This window comes from Saccostrea echinata, unplaced genomic scaffold (assembly GCF_033153115.1).
Source record: "Saccostrea echinata isolate AGI-Se365-2 ecotype Australia unplaced genomic scaffold, CSIRO_AGI_Sech_v1 ptg000001l, whole genome shotgun sequence".
In the NCBI taxonomy this organism is placed as follows: Eukaryota; Metazoa; Mollusca; class Bivalvia; order Ostreida; family Ostreidae; genus Saccostrea; species Saccostrea echinata.
In genome coordinates, this window is record NW_026889750.1 from 13,012,982 (window position 1) to 13,030,000 (window position 17,019).

General features: G+C 32.0%; 1 protein-coding gene across 1 annotated transcript in view; it reads left to right on the forward strand.

Annotated features, from left to right (window-relative positions):
* The window catches only part of LOC133185339 (vacuolar protein sorting-associated protein 16 homolog), a 765,182-nt gene that overhangs the window by 239,195 nt on the left and 508,968 nt on the right, over positions 1–17,019 (forward strand). The window contains exon 9 of the mRNA XM_061320487.1: positions 4,023–4,192. Within this exon, the coding sequence (XP_061176471.1) occupies positions 4,023–4,192 (170 nt within the window). The remainder of the gene's footprint in view (positions 1–4,022; positions 4,193–17,019) is intronic.

A 17,019-nucleotide genomic window follows, 5' to 3' on the forward strand; every position in this document is an offset into this window, starting at 1 on the left:
CTTACAAAGCATTAAAGAATTCCTCGCTCGTTCAATGAACATGGTATAGCAAATAATATTCCACGCCAATGCACACTATTCTTATTTCCAACTGTATGAAGCGGAAAAGAAATACAGTACTGCAGTAATGCCCTTTGATTCTGTTGGATTACCATATCGGTATCAAGATTTTGGTCTCAGTATTGTAATAAAGTATAGACTAGGTGTGAAACTATCCCATGATTTTTTTTCTTTTTTTTTTAATATTTACTTTATTTTATCTGAAATTAAATTCACTGAAATTACCTTTTCATTAATGGACATTAGTTGTATCGTATAATATTTTAAAGAATTGTTAAATGGTGTTAAATATTAATGTATATTTGAAAAACTCAAAACAAGTTTGATCAACATTCTTATAAGAAAAACGTTTGAAGGAAACTTTATACATCTTCACTATCAAAGTATGTAATAATGCAGATATTTACTAAAAAAAATCTTTGAATAAGATATTAGAAAATCTTTTATTATTAAAAATTAATGTTTATGATAAGATAAATACGGAAAATAGACAGAATATTTTGATCATATTATAATTTCTATGTGAAGTATTCGGAAGGAAAAGGAGGGTCAGAGAGAGGGAGAGAGAAAGAGAGATTATGTAGAGAGAATATAAAGATCATAAAAAGGAAAGAATATTATTGAGAGGAAATATCATTAAATTACTTTTTTAATTGCTCCAATCAAAATAACATTAGAAATGTCCAAGAGATAATATAGAAGATGAACAATAAAATGATTTTTTATTATACTGAGACACGACAAAGGAAATGAAAATTCAACGTTATAACATGTATTAAGTGAATCCATTCTCCTTTGGATTAAATAAAGGTTTTGTTAAAAAGTATACGTCGTTGTACATATTTCCGCCAACAGCATTGATATGTATAATGTTAGAGTTATCTCTCTTGTGTCGTGTGGATAAGAACTGTAATTAGCATGACCGTCGTGCAAATAATGAAAATAATTGGCACGACCGTCGTGCCGATTGACACTTCCTGTATTCAAAATTATTTAGCAAGTCAAAAGCACTAATAAAAATAATAATTACATTCTATAACTGATCTTATATGTAATATTTTGATAAATTTGCTGCTATGAAGTTTCAAAATCGCTTATGTTCTTTTCAACGTTCAAAAGAGAAGTTATTTCCGAGTAAAATGATATGCAATATGTCAGGATTTATTGAAAAATAAGTCCATAATAATAAATAAATAAAACGTGGTGTTTCGAGACATCGAGAGAAGTCTGGGGTGTCAAAAACATCCTCTGTTTCGGAGCCTTAAAAGTCCGATTCCGAGTCAAGTTTCTCCAACTAAATTTCTCAACATTGAAAGATTATTAAAAACTCATATTTTTGTTGTTTAGAAACATCTATAATGTCTAATTCCCCGGTTTTATTAAAGTTTTCATCACCAGAAAGATCGGACATTTTGTTGTTAACCGCCATTTTGCTTTCCTCTTCGTTTTCTTTAGGAATCATCTAATTTTCCTTATTTTTCCGTGATTTTCACCATGTGGTCCGCCATATTTGTTAACGGATGTTTATATCCATCTACCCATAATTCATAGCGAAAGTTCTTGCGCAGAGAATACTTTCTATTTCTAAGAATAAACGTTTACTTTCAGTTTTGTGTCTGAGACTGATCAATCGGTCTACTGTGTTGAAAGGGTTAATTGAAAGTTTTAACGAGAAATTTCAACAAGAACACATTGTAACAGGAAAAATGGAACAGGAATAATTCATTATATTGACTTGCAATAATTCCTTATATTGACCTGGAAGGTTACGTGATTCATTATATTGACCTTCAATAATTCCTTATATTGACCTGGAAGGTCACATGCAGGTCAATAGAACGTAGTATTTTTCTAACATTGTTGGATCTCAGCCAATCAGAGAGAGGGAAATTATTCAATCATATAATAAAATGATTTAATATACAAAATAAATGTTGTAAGTTTATTTAATTAGAAAGATATTGAAAGTTTAAATTAAAATACGGCAATGTACAGATAAGTCACGTGCAGCAACATTTTGTTGTTATGTCAAAGATGACAAATTAATCATTGATATAAGATAATAAATCAAGTCAATTGAATATATAACCACCTGCAGCATAATTATATTGAATATATTATACAATTATTGCTATTTTTTGAGGTCAATACGATGATTTAGACACCTGAGGAATACAATATTCACTGAGCCCGAAGGGTGAAGTGAATATTGTACTTCGAAGGTGTCTAATTAATCGTATTGACCTCAAAAAACAGCAATAACTGTTTTATTATATGATTATCTATTTTTGGTCCAATGTAGAATAAAGAATTCTTTATATTGACCTGGAAATAATTCCTTATATTGACCTGGAAGGTCACGTGCAGGTCAATATAATGTAGTATTTTTCTAACATTGTTGGATCTCAGCCAATCAGAGAGATGGGAATTATTCAATCATATAATAAATAAAAATATTCATTTCTAACACATTTTTCAGTTACTATAGAAACACATGTAAGAGCTAGTTCTGAGAATTACAGATAATATTATGGATTAAATATCGACTGTGATAGTGTGCTTAAAAAAACATTTATTTAAATTTTAATACACAAGAAAAAAAACTAGCAATGTCTTTGTGGAACTGAAAGGGAATAAGCTTTTCTACTTAACATATAGTCATAGTTTATGAAGTTTTCCCTGAAGTGTCAATATTGTCGATATTGACAATATCGCTTCGATATTGAATCATGTTTGCTCAACCCTTGGTTGGTACCATCCTTCCATTGTGTATGTGTGTCTATGTTTAAATACTTTACATTTATGAAGATTGAACCTGCCATCGATATCATCAATATATCGATATCGAATCATTTTCATCATCATTTTTATGACTGTATTTCTTTATGTCATACTTGTGCGTATGTACTTTCTGATTATTAAGTTTGCCCTACAGTTGATATAGACGATATCATATCGATATTGAATCATGATTGTTCACACCATTATATTTTTACCAACATTCACTCTAACCCAAAACTTACCCTTATCCTAACCCCTGACAATAACAACTCCTAACCCTTTGGTTTGTCATCATTATTTATTTACGTATTCAATAATGAATCAATATCGACATTGCTTGTGGCCTTAAATAATTATGTTATACCTCAACTTGAAAATGAATTGTACAGAGCAGAATCGATATTGTCATGATATTGTTGACATCAATGATATCAACATTGCACTAAGTCTTATATGGTATTCAGTATTTCCAATTTCATAGTACTGATCAGGATCGATATCGTAACGATATCAACATAATATTTTCGATATCGACATCGAATTAGCTCTTGGACGTATGCAGAAAGGTGGAAAGATCTAATAATAAACAGAACATTTTCAGTAGGTCTTTCCTGAGAAAGATGGAAAGACCTAATAAATAGAACAATTTAGAGAGGTCTTTCCACAGAAAAGTTGGAAAGACCTGATAAACAGAATAATTTCAAGAGGTCTTTCCAACGGAAGGTGGAAAGACCTAATAAACAGAACAATTTCGGTAGGTCTTTCCACAGAAAGGTGGAAATACCTAATAATAATAAGAACAAACAGATCGTTTTCATTAGGTCTTTTCACAGAAAGGAGGAAAGACCTAATGCACAGAATAATTTCTGCAGAAATATGGAAAGACCTGAACCAGAACAATTGAAAGAGGTCTCTCCACAGGAAAGTTGGAAAGACCTAATAAACAGAACAATTTCAATAGGTCTTTCCACAGAAAGGTGGAAAGACATAAATATTATATTCTCTGTAAGGAAAAATCTGGGACATTAAAATAGATTTGAGTTGGAAAATATGATGTTGGTAATAACTGCATGTATAAGTTAATAACAGCAGCAGATAGTGCATACTCATTTCTTTTCTATGTGAAATTGTATAATTTGCATGTACGTAATTTGCATTGTATGGTTATGGTTTTACAATAGGTGTGGTTCGGGAGCTGTTGTTGGCCTGTGGAATAGAACTATGTTAGTTGTAGGGCCTGATAAAGACTGGATCAACTTCAATTTTGAGTCCCCAGTCCATGTGGTTGAAGAGGAGGATGGATTACGAATTATTGGAAATTATGAGCATGAGTTTCTCCACAAAGTCTCAGGTAAACAAGAACATGTTTTCTTTCTCGCAGTTCGGGTCCTCACCTGATCCACACCATCGCAGTTTGCAGGTACAAAAAAAATCTCATCAGAAATGCTTGTTACCTCCCCCATTTAAAAAAAAACCAGAACATGGATGAATATAATTTAGCATTCTTTAATAATATAACCAGTCCAAGCAGTTCTTTGGTTCTCTTTTTTTATATCTGATTTTTAGTCCACCTCGACAAAGTCAAGATGAGCCAGTGGTGTCGGCATTGGTATCGTCTTTAGCCTTGGCATCCTTTAGTTTAAGGAGCAAGTCCATTCCCAGGTAACCATAAGCCCTATCTAGACCAAACTTGCATGGATGAAGCATCTAGGGATGGACATTACCAGACTTGCTTCAGATCCTGGATCTGGCCTACATTTTCCAGATGAGTGACCACCCTTGCAGAATTATCCTGAGATATCCTAAGAAATCCTAAGATAATCTCAAGATTTATTCCTAGGATATCTTGAAAAAATCCCAGGGTTGTTCCTAAGATATCCTGGGATGTTTTTGGAACAGGAATTCCTGGGATTCTTGGACAGTCCCAATAAAAGGGTTCTAGAAAAATCCCAGGAATCAAAAAGCCAGGACTTCCCAAGATATCCCAAGACTTAAAAATGTCCCAGGAAACCAGGAATTCCTAGGATGTCCAAGGATATCCTAGGACATCTATTTTAAAATTTATGTATAAAAACAAAACATAATAATAAAATCGCTGAAAAAATTTAATGAATGTATGTATTATAAACTTTCATGGCCACACAGAAAAAAATATTACATAAAATAATAAGAAATGCTGATGGTATCTGATATACAACTAATACCTTTACAATTTTACTGCTATAACATTACAGTGCAGTTATAAGAATCCATATAACTATGATTCAAAATAATGATTTACACACAAGAGGGAAAAACAGATTTTCTTATTTTCAAGCTATGTTAATACATTCTGAAGTGGCTCTCATAGAATATTAATGAGTTACAATGACAAATAATAATAATAATAAAAAAAAATTTAAATCAACAACCTGGGGGGGGGGGGGGGGGGGGGCTCTTCACTGCTGAAAGAATTCTGTACTAAAAAGAGTTTCAGATACCAAACAGAAACAATTAATAACAAAAATTTAAATAAAAAAAAGAGGCCTTGACCTCTGACCATTTCACTTCAAAATCTATAGGGGTAATGTTTAATTTATATACAATATTAAATTTGTATTGACGATTAATCATGTCCCGCAGTGGATAAGTCAAAATGAGTTACAGTATAAAATTTCATTGCACTGAAGGCTTTCTAGAAATATGAAGAAAATCAAGTGTTACAGACAGACAGATTGATGAACAGAAAATAAACAGACCCATCTTAACGTAGGTCGTGGGTTTGCAGGTCATTTAAAAGTGTCCGAAAACATACCATGAAAATTAGTTATATGAATCCTTTACCCTCGTTTTATATTCTCTGAAAATTTTATAAAATTCGTCTGCATCGTTTTTGTATAATTAAATCCCAAACATGCCATTGTTGTCGTTACATTTTCAGCGTTATTCTATTGAATTATATAAGAAAAACGTCGTTTTTCAGCTCATTTTGAGGCAAGATTTTGTTTCAAAAAATATCAATAACCGAGGCCCCGTGTCACAGCAGGCGTTGGCACGATAAAGATCCCTCACTGCTCAATGGCCCTGAGTGCCGAGTAAAGGTCAAAAGCCCTTCACCGATATATGGTGATGTCTCTATATGAGTGAAAAATTCTCGAATGGGACGTAAAACAATATACAATCAATCAATCAATCCACCAAGATCCGTTTTTATCAGAACGACTGATTTTGTTCTGTGATTTTCAAGCGTTTGTTGGAAACAAAATGGCGTCCACAACATGTCTCGGTAACGGAGTGTTAGTTCATGTTTTAAAAGCAAGACGATGTATCAACCTTATGCCTTTAGCATATAAGAATCCTACACTCTTGAAACACTTCGTTAATAAAATAAAATATACAATGACCTATTAAGCGTGTTTCGATTGTATTTGCCAACCTGTCTTAAAATTAAGTACGTAGAGAGCATGCTTACGCCCGTATTCCCTCCTCACGATCACCTTGTGTACAAACCAATCAATTTCACTGCATTTTATTTCATTTGAGGTTTGATCTTATATACTGTTCATCAATATTCCTATGTTTACTACATGTATATGGGACCATAAGAGTTGTAAATAAGTCTGCATATTTCATCCAAATGAATAGAATTCAACATCCTTTCTTCATGACTTTGACATTGTGTATGACATTTTATCATTTTTAGATGGGTGAATTCAAAAAAAATGACCAAACACATATTTATCAACCCACACTAAAAATACATGCAATGAAAATAGATTTCTATGTCTCAGCATATGTCTTTAGATAGTGTCTAAATACCTGCCAAATATCTTGTTGATATCTCAATTAACAAAAAAGTTATGCCCAAAAATGATGCTAAAATTGTCAGGAGTGCAACACCTTTTTGTGACATTTTGAAATTTCAATATTTTTTGGAGATCTGAGAAATAAAAAATAATGCTTCATGTTGAAAATAAAGACTTTCCTGATAATATTCAAAGTACTGAGCTTTAAATGTGGGCTGTCATAACTTTTGTTTACTCAAGTTGTGGTCATGGCTGATGTTTAAAAAAATGCTTTACCATGTCAGGAGTGCAACAGAAAAAATGTAGTGTTGCCAAAAAAACATCAATTGTAAAATTCTCATAGAAAATTAAGACAAAAAAGAATTTTGGAAGTGTAAAATAATAACTGATATACATTTTAAAACTTAAAAATGTTATATAAATCACAAGCAGCATTAATGAGAGTCAAGTATATGTGCATACCCAAAAATGTCAGGAGTGCAACATTTGATGTTTTGCTCCCAAGCATGAAAAAACTATTATCATTATATGATTTTCTGATTTTTATTTTGGAAAATAAAGACACTAAGAACATTTTTACCAAATAGATTTATCAATTACAGGATCTGTCTGTGCTTCAGATCCATATTTCTATGGTCAGGAGTGCAACACATTTTTTTAAAGATTCAAGTTGTGTGAAGAAAAGACTTCTATTCATGCTTAGAAGTATTCATTAATTAATAATGATCTTTTTGTATAATTTAATGCTAAATTATTGACAGTTTTATTATTAAAATCCTTCCTTTTTCAATTTTATCAATTCAGATGTGTTTTTATCTTTTTTGTGATTTTTTTAATGAACATTAAAAATAAACACACTAAATCATTGTCCTTAAATTCAAGTAATTCCTCCTCAACTTCACTGAAACAACAGAACAAGTTCTTATGTAATTTTCACTTCACAATTCTACTTTAAAGGCCCCTCTGCTTTTGGTCAGGAGTGCAACAAATATGTTAGAATTATAAATCATCCAATAAGAATAAAAATAAAGAAAAAATGATGAGTAGAATTCTTCTGGTGGGTTACTGTGTTTGTCCTCTAAAGGAAAATATGCTATAAAAATATATTTTATCTTCTAAAATACATTTAAGCTAGTTTTTTTGGCATAAAATAGGGTATAATTCCAGATAAAATGTGAATTTTAAATACTTTCATCTGTTTAATTATGAAGTATTGGACTATAAGTATTGCACAATTTCATTACCACTTGATGTTGCCAACACTTTATGAATTTTTGTGTTCTATGGTTTTAATTTTAAACTTTACTGCAGTCAGGAGTGCAACAAAACTGGTTCATAATTACCGATGCTTTTTAACTATCTTTACTAAAAAATAAGTTGAAAAAAAAATGCTTGATACTATTTGATGTTCAAAACACTATGTCTATCAACAAATTACAGAAATTTTACAGTCAATTCAGGGAATAGTTTTCATCATTTCACATATATTTTAAATACAATTTATATATATTACACTTTGCAAATAATCATGTTTTAAGGTCTTCAAAATATGAAAAACCTGCTGTAAACGATGAAAAATATCAACACGACAAATTGATTTACAAAGTAAGAATGGGTTATTGTGTGTTATAATTTTTAAAACAATGTTAAATAAAATACATATCAGATGTCAGGAGTGCAACACAATAATGTAACATAGGGTCACTTCAAAATCTAATATTTTTTGTAAGAGAACTCGTATATAACAATTCTTTTTTGGCCTACATTTAAAGAATTGACTTGAACGGACAAAAAAGTGAACTTTGGGGGATTTTATTGCTTCATATTTTTTTCATATTAAAACTTTTCAATCCAGAATTGAAAAAAAATGATGTAAAATAACAATCAAAAAGCCAATTTTTTGTCACATGTACAAGAGAAGATACTCATTCAATGTCTAGATTTAATCATCTATACCCCTTTTACCATTTTGAAGCATAAAAAAGTATAATTTCTTGTGATTATGTATTTTAGAAAGTCTTTCAAGGTGTAATGATATTTTCTTTTTTCAAAAGAAATTTTACTAATAAAAATTCTGAAACTTTTTAATCCAATTGTCTATTCCATTGCCACTTCAGGATTTTAAACTAGAATGCATTTGCAATATGATGATATAAGTGAAAAATATGTTATAAGTAGTTTAATTTTGCCAAAAAAATTCAGTTTGGTGGTCATTTTTTTTGAATTCACCCAGATATGGATTAATTGTCTCAATTAAATATGGTCAACATACTTTTTCAAATAGATTTTGAAATTATGATACAAGCTTCCTGAGACGTTTGTGTATTTTCTTTAATAAGGCCTTGAAGATTGATAGTTTCTTTGATTTGAATGCCTTTGAGAATTATTGGGATAACATTTATTTAAACATTTATTTAAACATTTCTCTGGTGAAGGGCTCCAAATTTAGACTTGTATGCAGCACTTAAGGCCATTGAGCAGTGAGGAATCTTTTTCGTGCCAGTATCTACTGCGACACTGGACCTAAGTTTTTATGGTTTCATTTGAAGAACCAGCCTCAACCTCCCGCATTGGGATTTGAACCTGCAACTTAGAAATAACTCCTTACTTTGAGACTCCAAAACGAAATGCTCTAGAAACACTGCACAATTTGAAGCCCTTGAAAAAGTACATTGCATGTGTAAGCACTGAAAGCTGATAGTAGGTATGAAAAAAATACTCGTATGTCCGGTCTTTGTGTACCAGAGAATCTTTTAAACTGATGCATTTAATTTCAACAAATTTACTCTGGTATGAGATATTTCACAAGTTCGATTGAATAATAGTTATGAATTAATTTACCTTAAATGTTAGTCCTAACGGCATTTGTATGGTATTCTAGCTATTTACAAATCGCTTTCTTCTGTACTTACTACTTAACTTACATGTATCTATATAGGTATCATTCCATTTAATTTTAAAATTAAATGTATTTTCAAAGCTGCTGTCAAAAAAAAAAATATTTGCCTACCTACCTACTCAACTTGAGATTTGTGAGTCGGGTTAGGGGAAACAAAGATATTTTTAATGATGGCCTAAAATAATTTTTATAAAAAAGAAATTCACGTCTATCTGCTTTCAAGTGACCCGTGAATCGTATCATAATAATTCAATATCAATGAAATGATTATTAGACATGTTTCTCTTCAGATTAGGGTTTTTGTACGTCTTATATTAGTGAAAATTCTCGCAAGTGACGTAAAACAATCAATCCTTTAGTTTCTTTCTTCTAATTTACGTTCTTTATGAGTTGTTTTCTTACCGTTTCTTTTCTGTTTGTTTTGTTTTGCTTTTTTTCGTAGATTAGACGTATCCTTACATTTGGCTGTCTATTTTTCTTTTCCAGCGTGCTGACAGAAAACGGTATCCTTTAATTCAAGTAATTCAAGTACATATGTATATAAAATGATTTTATTTAAACCATTCAGCAAAGCGCTCAAATCTACGAATTTCTGCCAAATATCGTTCGGGCTAAATACAATATATTTTCAGTATATATTTAAACAAAATATTTATTTTTACATACCACATTTTCAGAGAGGTAAATGGGACGAGGATTTCAAAATTAATTTTATCTGACATAATCAACAGCCTTTTTTTTTTTTAGAACATTAATTCTACTTTTTGGACATGGAAAGCAAAGTAGCGAATAAAATCTTTAGGTAACAGCATTGCAAGCTGTTGCTTAGGGGACGATCATTTCATGGGGGGGGGGGGGCTTACAGATTTTGGAAATAAATAATCTGCCCTCGAAAATGTTGAAAATAAATAACCTGTCCTCGACTGGGCAAGAAAATAAATAGTCTGTCCAAGACTAGTTCTAGCACCCCCCCCCCCCCCATGGGAGTTTTCAACTTTGATGTTTTTCTTTCTTTTTTTTAATGCTTGTCAGACTTTTTTTCAGTGAAGAAGAAATAAATAATCTGACAATATTTTTTTGGAAATAAATAATCTGTCCTTCACCGACATGAAAATAAACAATCTGACTCGGTAAAATTTGCCACCCCCCCTCCCCCCCCTCTCCTTCAGAATCAAATAGTTGTCCCCTAACAGGAGGTCAGTGTCGCTAAAAAATTGTCTTAATGTTTCATCGTACCTTAGCAGTATTTAATTTAAACTTGTACATCTATATATTTAAAAAAAATATCCTGTTTAAAAATAATGTTTAATCTTTTGATGTAACAAGTGTATTTGCGATTTTTTTTAAATAATGGCTTCTTTCTTAATAAAACAAACTAATAATTCAAATACGATCAAAGGAAAAAAAGGTCAGTTGAACCTTGTGCCCATATCGTTTCGCGATGCCAAGTGAAAACAAATCAATCGCAATTTCTCGGGCCTTTCCGACAAGCCGAAAAACAACCACTTGTTTTTCCAAGCTTGGAGGAAAGGCCCGAGAAGATGCGATTGATTGCAAATAATTAAACTTTTTTTAATATTTCAAGTGTCGATCATTCGAATCGTAATAAGCCTTCTTCACTAAATTACCAATTCCAACAAAAGTTTTACCTAAGTATTGTATCGACTACACAAATCGTAAAAAGCCTTCATTATTTGTGATAAGTTGTTGCCTAAATAATATAACACTAAACTACCAATTCCAAGAAAAGATATAGCTAAAAAATGATATACTAAAGAATTTAAAATAAAACAAAAATCATCACAGATTTCTTTTTCATTGTGACGTCATAATCAAATGTGCACAAGAAAGTCGCCAAAATCATATAAATTGCGTACCCAGTTTTAACGACGTCAGCAAACCCACGACCTACGTTAATATCCCCTGCACCTCATCAATCCGATTAAAGTCACCCAGCTTCAAGGTATCACACCATTAATTGACCAATCAAAATGAACTTAGTCAATTATAGTTCCATACATAATAAAGAAATATTTTTTTTATTGTGAGAAATTTTTTAATTTCCCCTATTCTATTTTTACATTTTTGGTATCTGTGCTTAGGATATTTTATGTACTTTGTAAAATATTAAAGGTTTTTGACAGGAACTATTTCTTTCGGGGCATAGGAGGCCACTTCCTGGGGTGCACACAGGATGTTTATAAACACATTGAATACACGTGGTTTTGAGGGTATTCCTGTTTGCGGATGGAAAAAATCAGAAAATGCCGTGTAGGTACCCTATTTTTTGGTGTCAGCTGATGTGACTTGTAACGTTTAACACTTCCTGCTAAATATTTTTTCATGAATTCGAATACCTGATTTTTAATGATTTTTTATTCTATATAGAATTACATAGTGAAAACAATTACCGGTGTGATACCTTGAAGGTGATTGTGTAAAATCATCTACACCCATATTAAAGGCAGTTTTAATTTTATAAATTAAGGCATATTTCAACAAAATATGTCATTTTATGAACTTTCTGTGTGAAAGCACATATTTTTAAATTTAGAAGCAGGGTTGACATTCATTTATACAGATTTCTATGTAAAATACTAATAATATGTCATGTTTTACCCTCAAAACTCCAAATTATGACTTTCAAAGTAGGATTATGCATCTGACATGTAGAAAGAAGTTAGAAAATGTTGGGTTTTTTTATTTTAGATGACTTTAAACTCTGTGCACCACCTGACCACAGTCAATTATAGTGTCTATACAGACTTTGCCGTAAAAGCACTTTAGGCTGATTTTTTCAAGAAAAGACTAATTCTGGGTTTGCGAATGAGTTTCAACAAAAGCGACAACTGCGATAAAATGTAAAGAAGTAAAACATGTTTTTAAAAAGTGTTAAATTTTACAGAGACTGGGTTTACTTTCATTTTATTCACCTTAAGTGATTCATTTATTACTGGAGTGGAGGAATAGAAATAATGAAATGAGTTAAATTTGTCTAATAAAAGTAATGCACAAATAAAATTTATTAAGAATTTTTCAAAAATAAGAAGCTTATGACCAAAAATGCATAAATACTGTCAGGGTATGAGAGTTAATACTTATTCTGAGTCCCAACCATGCATCACACATGTAGTACAGAATGTCACTTAGCACCATGGTATGCCTGTTATGGTTCTCTAGACTTTTTCCATTCTTTCGCAGCTGACATTCAAGATTTTTCAGTTTGCTGGAGAATGTTTTTTGTCATTTTACCACTTTTATGTAGGTGTTGACCCTCTCTTTTAAATTAAGTCTCAGTCAGGATGTTTATTTTAGCATGATTTGTTAAGCACATTAATGTACTGAAATATTAATAAATTACAAATTAAAGTGATGAAGAAATTTGACATATTTACACAATCAAAATATCAGAATAATCATAATTCAGCTAATAAAGTGCCCTGTTCTTCTTTTGTCACTTCCTATAAATTTTACCAGCAGTTTTTGTACACCCACCCACCTCCAAGAATCATGGAGGATGGCCTGATACTAGTTTCTTTGTTGCATTTATTCACATTTAAAAGTGTTAAGACCCATAAAAATGTTTAAGATTAATATTTTTAAGTTTAAATGTTTAATTTTTATGTAAATTTGGTGAAACAAAAAGCTGTAAACTTGAATTAATCATGCAAATTCATCAAACACCTTTGAAATTCCTGAGTAATTCAATGAAAGGAGGATAATTATGTATGTTCAATTGGAATTTCATGGCTAATTTGTGTCTGCAGAGAAAGTCAGTTACATAAATCACAATAATAAATTACATCTGAATTGTTTTCTCCATTTTCTTATCATCAAAGCAAGTTTAATGGAGTGTCAGAGCTGTCCAGAACTCCCCAGATGCTGATATCATTTGGACTGCCCTGTGTTACAACAGAGCTTTTAGATAAACTTCTGCATAGCAGGTTGTAGACAAGTACCTAGGCTTTATTTGGAACATAAATTGACCAAATGCAGATTTTATTATCAGCCTAATATTTAACAATTTCTGTACATTCTGTCATTCTTAAGAGGGTAAAATGCAATTTTGTTATGTAATAATTGCATAATGGTCTCAGACTTGTGAATTATTTTTTGTTTGTTGTGAAGAACAGTGCATATACTCTCCACGGATACAAAATTGGTTGCCAGGCTTAGTCTATTAAGGATGAAATTCTGCTTCAAAATATGCACAAAAAACTTCTGTCAGAGTGCTCAGTGTGTATTCTTGACTGGGAGTAAGGGAGATAAATGCATCATATCTCCAGCAATAATGGGAATTAGATCCCCAGACTTCAGGATGTTAGTGACAGTTATTTAAGAAATCTCAGGTGCAAAAATGAAAAAAAATCTGACAACTTCAAAGGTCCTTCAAGGTATCACACCGGTAATTGACCAATCAAAATGAACTTAGTCAATTGTAGTTCCATTTATAATAAAGAAGTATTTTTATACCCGCACTTTCTAAAGAAAGTTCGGGTATATTGTTGTTACTCTTGTCCGTCCGTCTGTCTGTCACACTCTTCTTTCTCAAACTCCTCTTACATTTTACACAAAAGCTTAATCATCTTTTGGGAGATGTTTGGTGGTGTCATGTAGACGTGCAGTAAGGTTTCGGAATTTTCATTTTCACCCTGGGGGTCAAATGGGGGTTGAAAAATGATGTTTTTTATGCAAAAAGCCCCTGGTTCCCTGAACTCCTCTTACATTTTACACAGTAGCCTAATCATCTTTTGGGAGATGGTTGGTGGTGTCATGTAGACGTGCAGTAAGGGTTCGGAATTTTTATTTTCACCCTGGGGGTCAAATGGGGGTTGAAAAATGATGTTTTTCATGCAAAAAGCCCCTGGTTCCCTGAACTCCTCTAGCATTTTACACAGTAGCCTAATCATCTTTTGGGAGATGGTTGGTGGTGTCATGTAGACGTGCAGTAAGGTTTCGGAATTTTCATTTTCACCCTGGGGGTCAAATGGGGGTTGAAAAATGATGTTTTTTATGCAAAAAGCCCCTGGTTCCCTGAACTCCTCTAGCATTTTACACAGTAGCCTAATCATCTTTTGGGAGATGGTTGGTGGTGTCATGTAGATGTGCAGTAAGGTTTCGGAATTTTCATTTTCACCCTAGGGGTCAAAGGGGGGTCGAAGAACTTCCCTTATATTTTATGCATTAGCCTTAAATCATGATCATTTGGAAGATGATTGGTTTTGTCCTGTGGATGTGTAAAATGGTTTCAAAATTTGCATTTCCATGTGGATGGCAAATAGGGGCAGGAAAAAAATGGCCCCTCCCTAACCCATCGGGTCATGATGTGTATAAACTTGAATCTACACTTCTTCAGAATGTTTCCATATTAATCATGCTCTTCTTGTTCTTGAAAAGAAGAATTTTAAAGATTTTTCCCCTTTTATTCCTATATAAAACTTCTTGTGGCCTGACCCTACCCTTGGAGGTCATGATTTGAAAACTAGAAATATGTCCATAGGACATGAATGCCCAGCCGAATGTATATTACAGTGCCCACTGTCCAATCCGACAACTGTGCAATCCGGCACACTGGACTTTCCGACCTGATATTTTATTCCCAAAAATTTCTTTATAATTTATATAGAATAAAACACTGTATATTCCGACCACTGCACATTCCGAATTCCGGTGATTTTTTGTCAACAGAAGTAGATAATTACTTTATGATTTACCCTGAGTAATCCGACATAATTACACTGGTGTACCGTAATTAGCCGCTGGCCAGGTAACATGAATGTCCTGTTTGGTCACAAGATTGGTCTACTTAGAGAGTAGTTAATTACATGTACGAGTTCGAAAGTGTTTATGTAAGCAATTATAAATGAACAGTTTTTGAATTAAAAATTAGGCAATTATTTCTCTTTGATGTTATATATACGTACGTCCCTGTTGTTATCAATTTTATTCTCGCATTGGAAAAAATAGCATCCACGCGACAGAAAATAAAAAGAGTACATGATGTTTAGATCGCCTTTACCTTACAGAATAAAAAAGATTTTTAGCTTGAAATTAAAATCAAATATGCAGTCAGGGTCCTTCGTAAAGCCATGTTATGAAAAAAAATGAGTACGGCGAACTACTGTGTAACATGTATACAATACACAATTTGAAAGGCAGCAACTTGTCTTATAGAAAACGTTTCATTTCCGGGTTAATATACACTGAATCAAGCGAGGCTGTGTACATAAAAGATTCGCCGAAAGCAAAAAATACCGCTTTCAGTTGCCCATTAAATTTAAAATATTACGTTTGTTTGATTAAAATTCAATCGCACAGTTTTAGAGTTACGTCCCGTTTGTATGAAAAGTCGCGTGACGGTATTAATAGCACAGTCTATGTTGAGAAATAATCTGTAGAAAAAAAAACAAACCATACCACTGTGTAGAGAAGGTAGACGATATATTTACTTTAATATCGACTGTCAGTAAGTAAAAATTAAATTGCAACATCTCGAAATCTCGAAGCGATCGGCAGTTCCATGTTTTGTCCATTTAAAAAAAAAGAAAAACATTGTATATTACTACAGAGTTTACTAATGCTATATCACAAACGCTGTTTCTCAAAGAAATGCTAATCAGATATAATTTATACAGCGAAGAAACACACAATTATGCAAACACTTTGACAATTAAATACAAGTGTACTCTTAACCTAATGAAAAATGATTTTTTTTTGTATGAAGTCGTCTGACACTAATGATAATGCTCAGAAATATTCAACACTGGGTAATCCGACACACTGCCTAATCCGACATTGTTTTTATTTCCCGCAGCATGTCGGATAAGACAGGTTTCACTGTACTAATGCAACGTGAAAATTTGTATGAGTGTATGAAGTTTGATGAGAATATCTTGAACAGTTTCTTTAAAATTGAAACTAAAATCTAAAAACAATTGGATATAGTTGTTAAATTCTCACCAAATTATGTTTTAGTGCATGCTTACATAAAAATATCTTAAATTGTTTCTTTAAAACTAAGAAAAACACAAATTAAAGAGAAGGGAGGTCAAGGTCACAAGAAAGTGCAAGGTGAAAAGTTTCTGATGCAGTTGAATAGTTCTCACTAATACATATCAGCATATAAGGTTTGATAAAAATATCTTAAGTTGAATGATTTATTTAAAACTGAGCTTAACACTTATTTAAGAAAAGAAAGGTCAAGGTAAAAAAAAGGTTGAGGTAAAAATGTTGATGCAGTTGAAAAGCTAACATCAGTATGTATTTACTACATGTATTAGCATATGAAGTTTGATAAAAATATCATGAATGGGTTATTTAAAACATATATAAACACTAATTTAAAAAAAGTGAAGTCAAGGTCAAAGGAAAAGTCAAGGTCAAAAAAGTTCATGATAATCATAGCTCTTGACAGTATGTATCAGCATATGAAGTTTGATAAATATATCTTGAATTGTTTATTTAAAACTGATCTAGACACTTATTTAAGAAAAG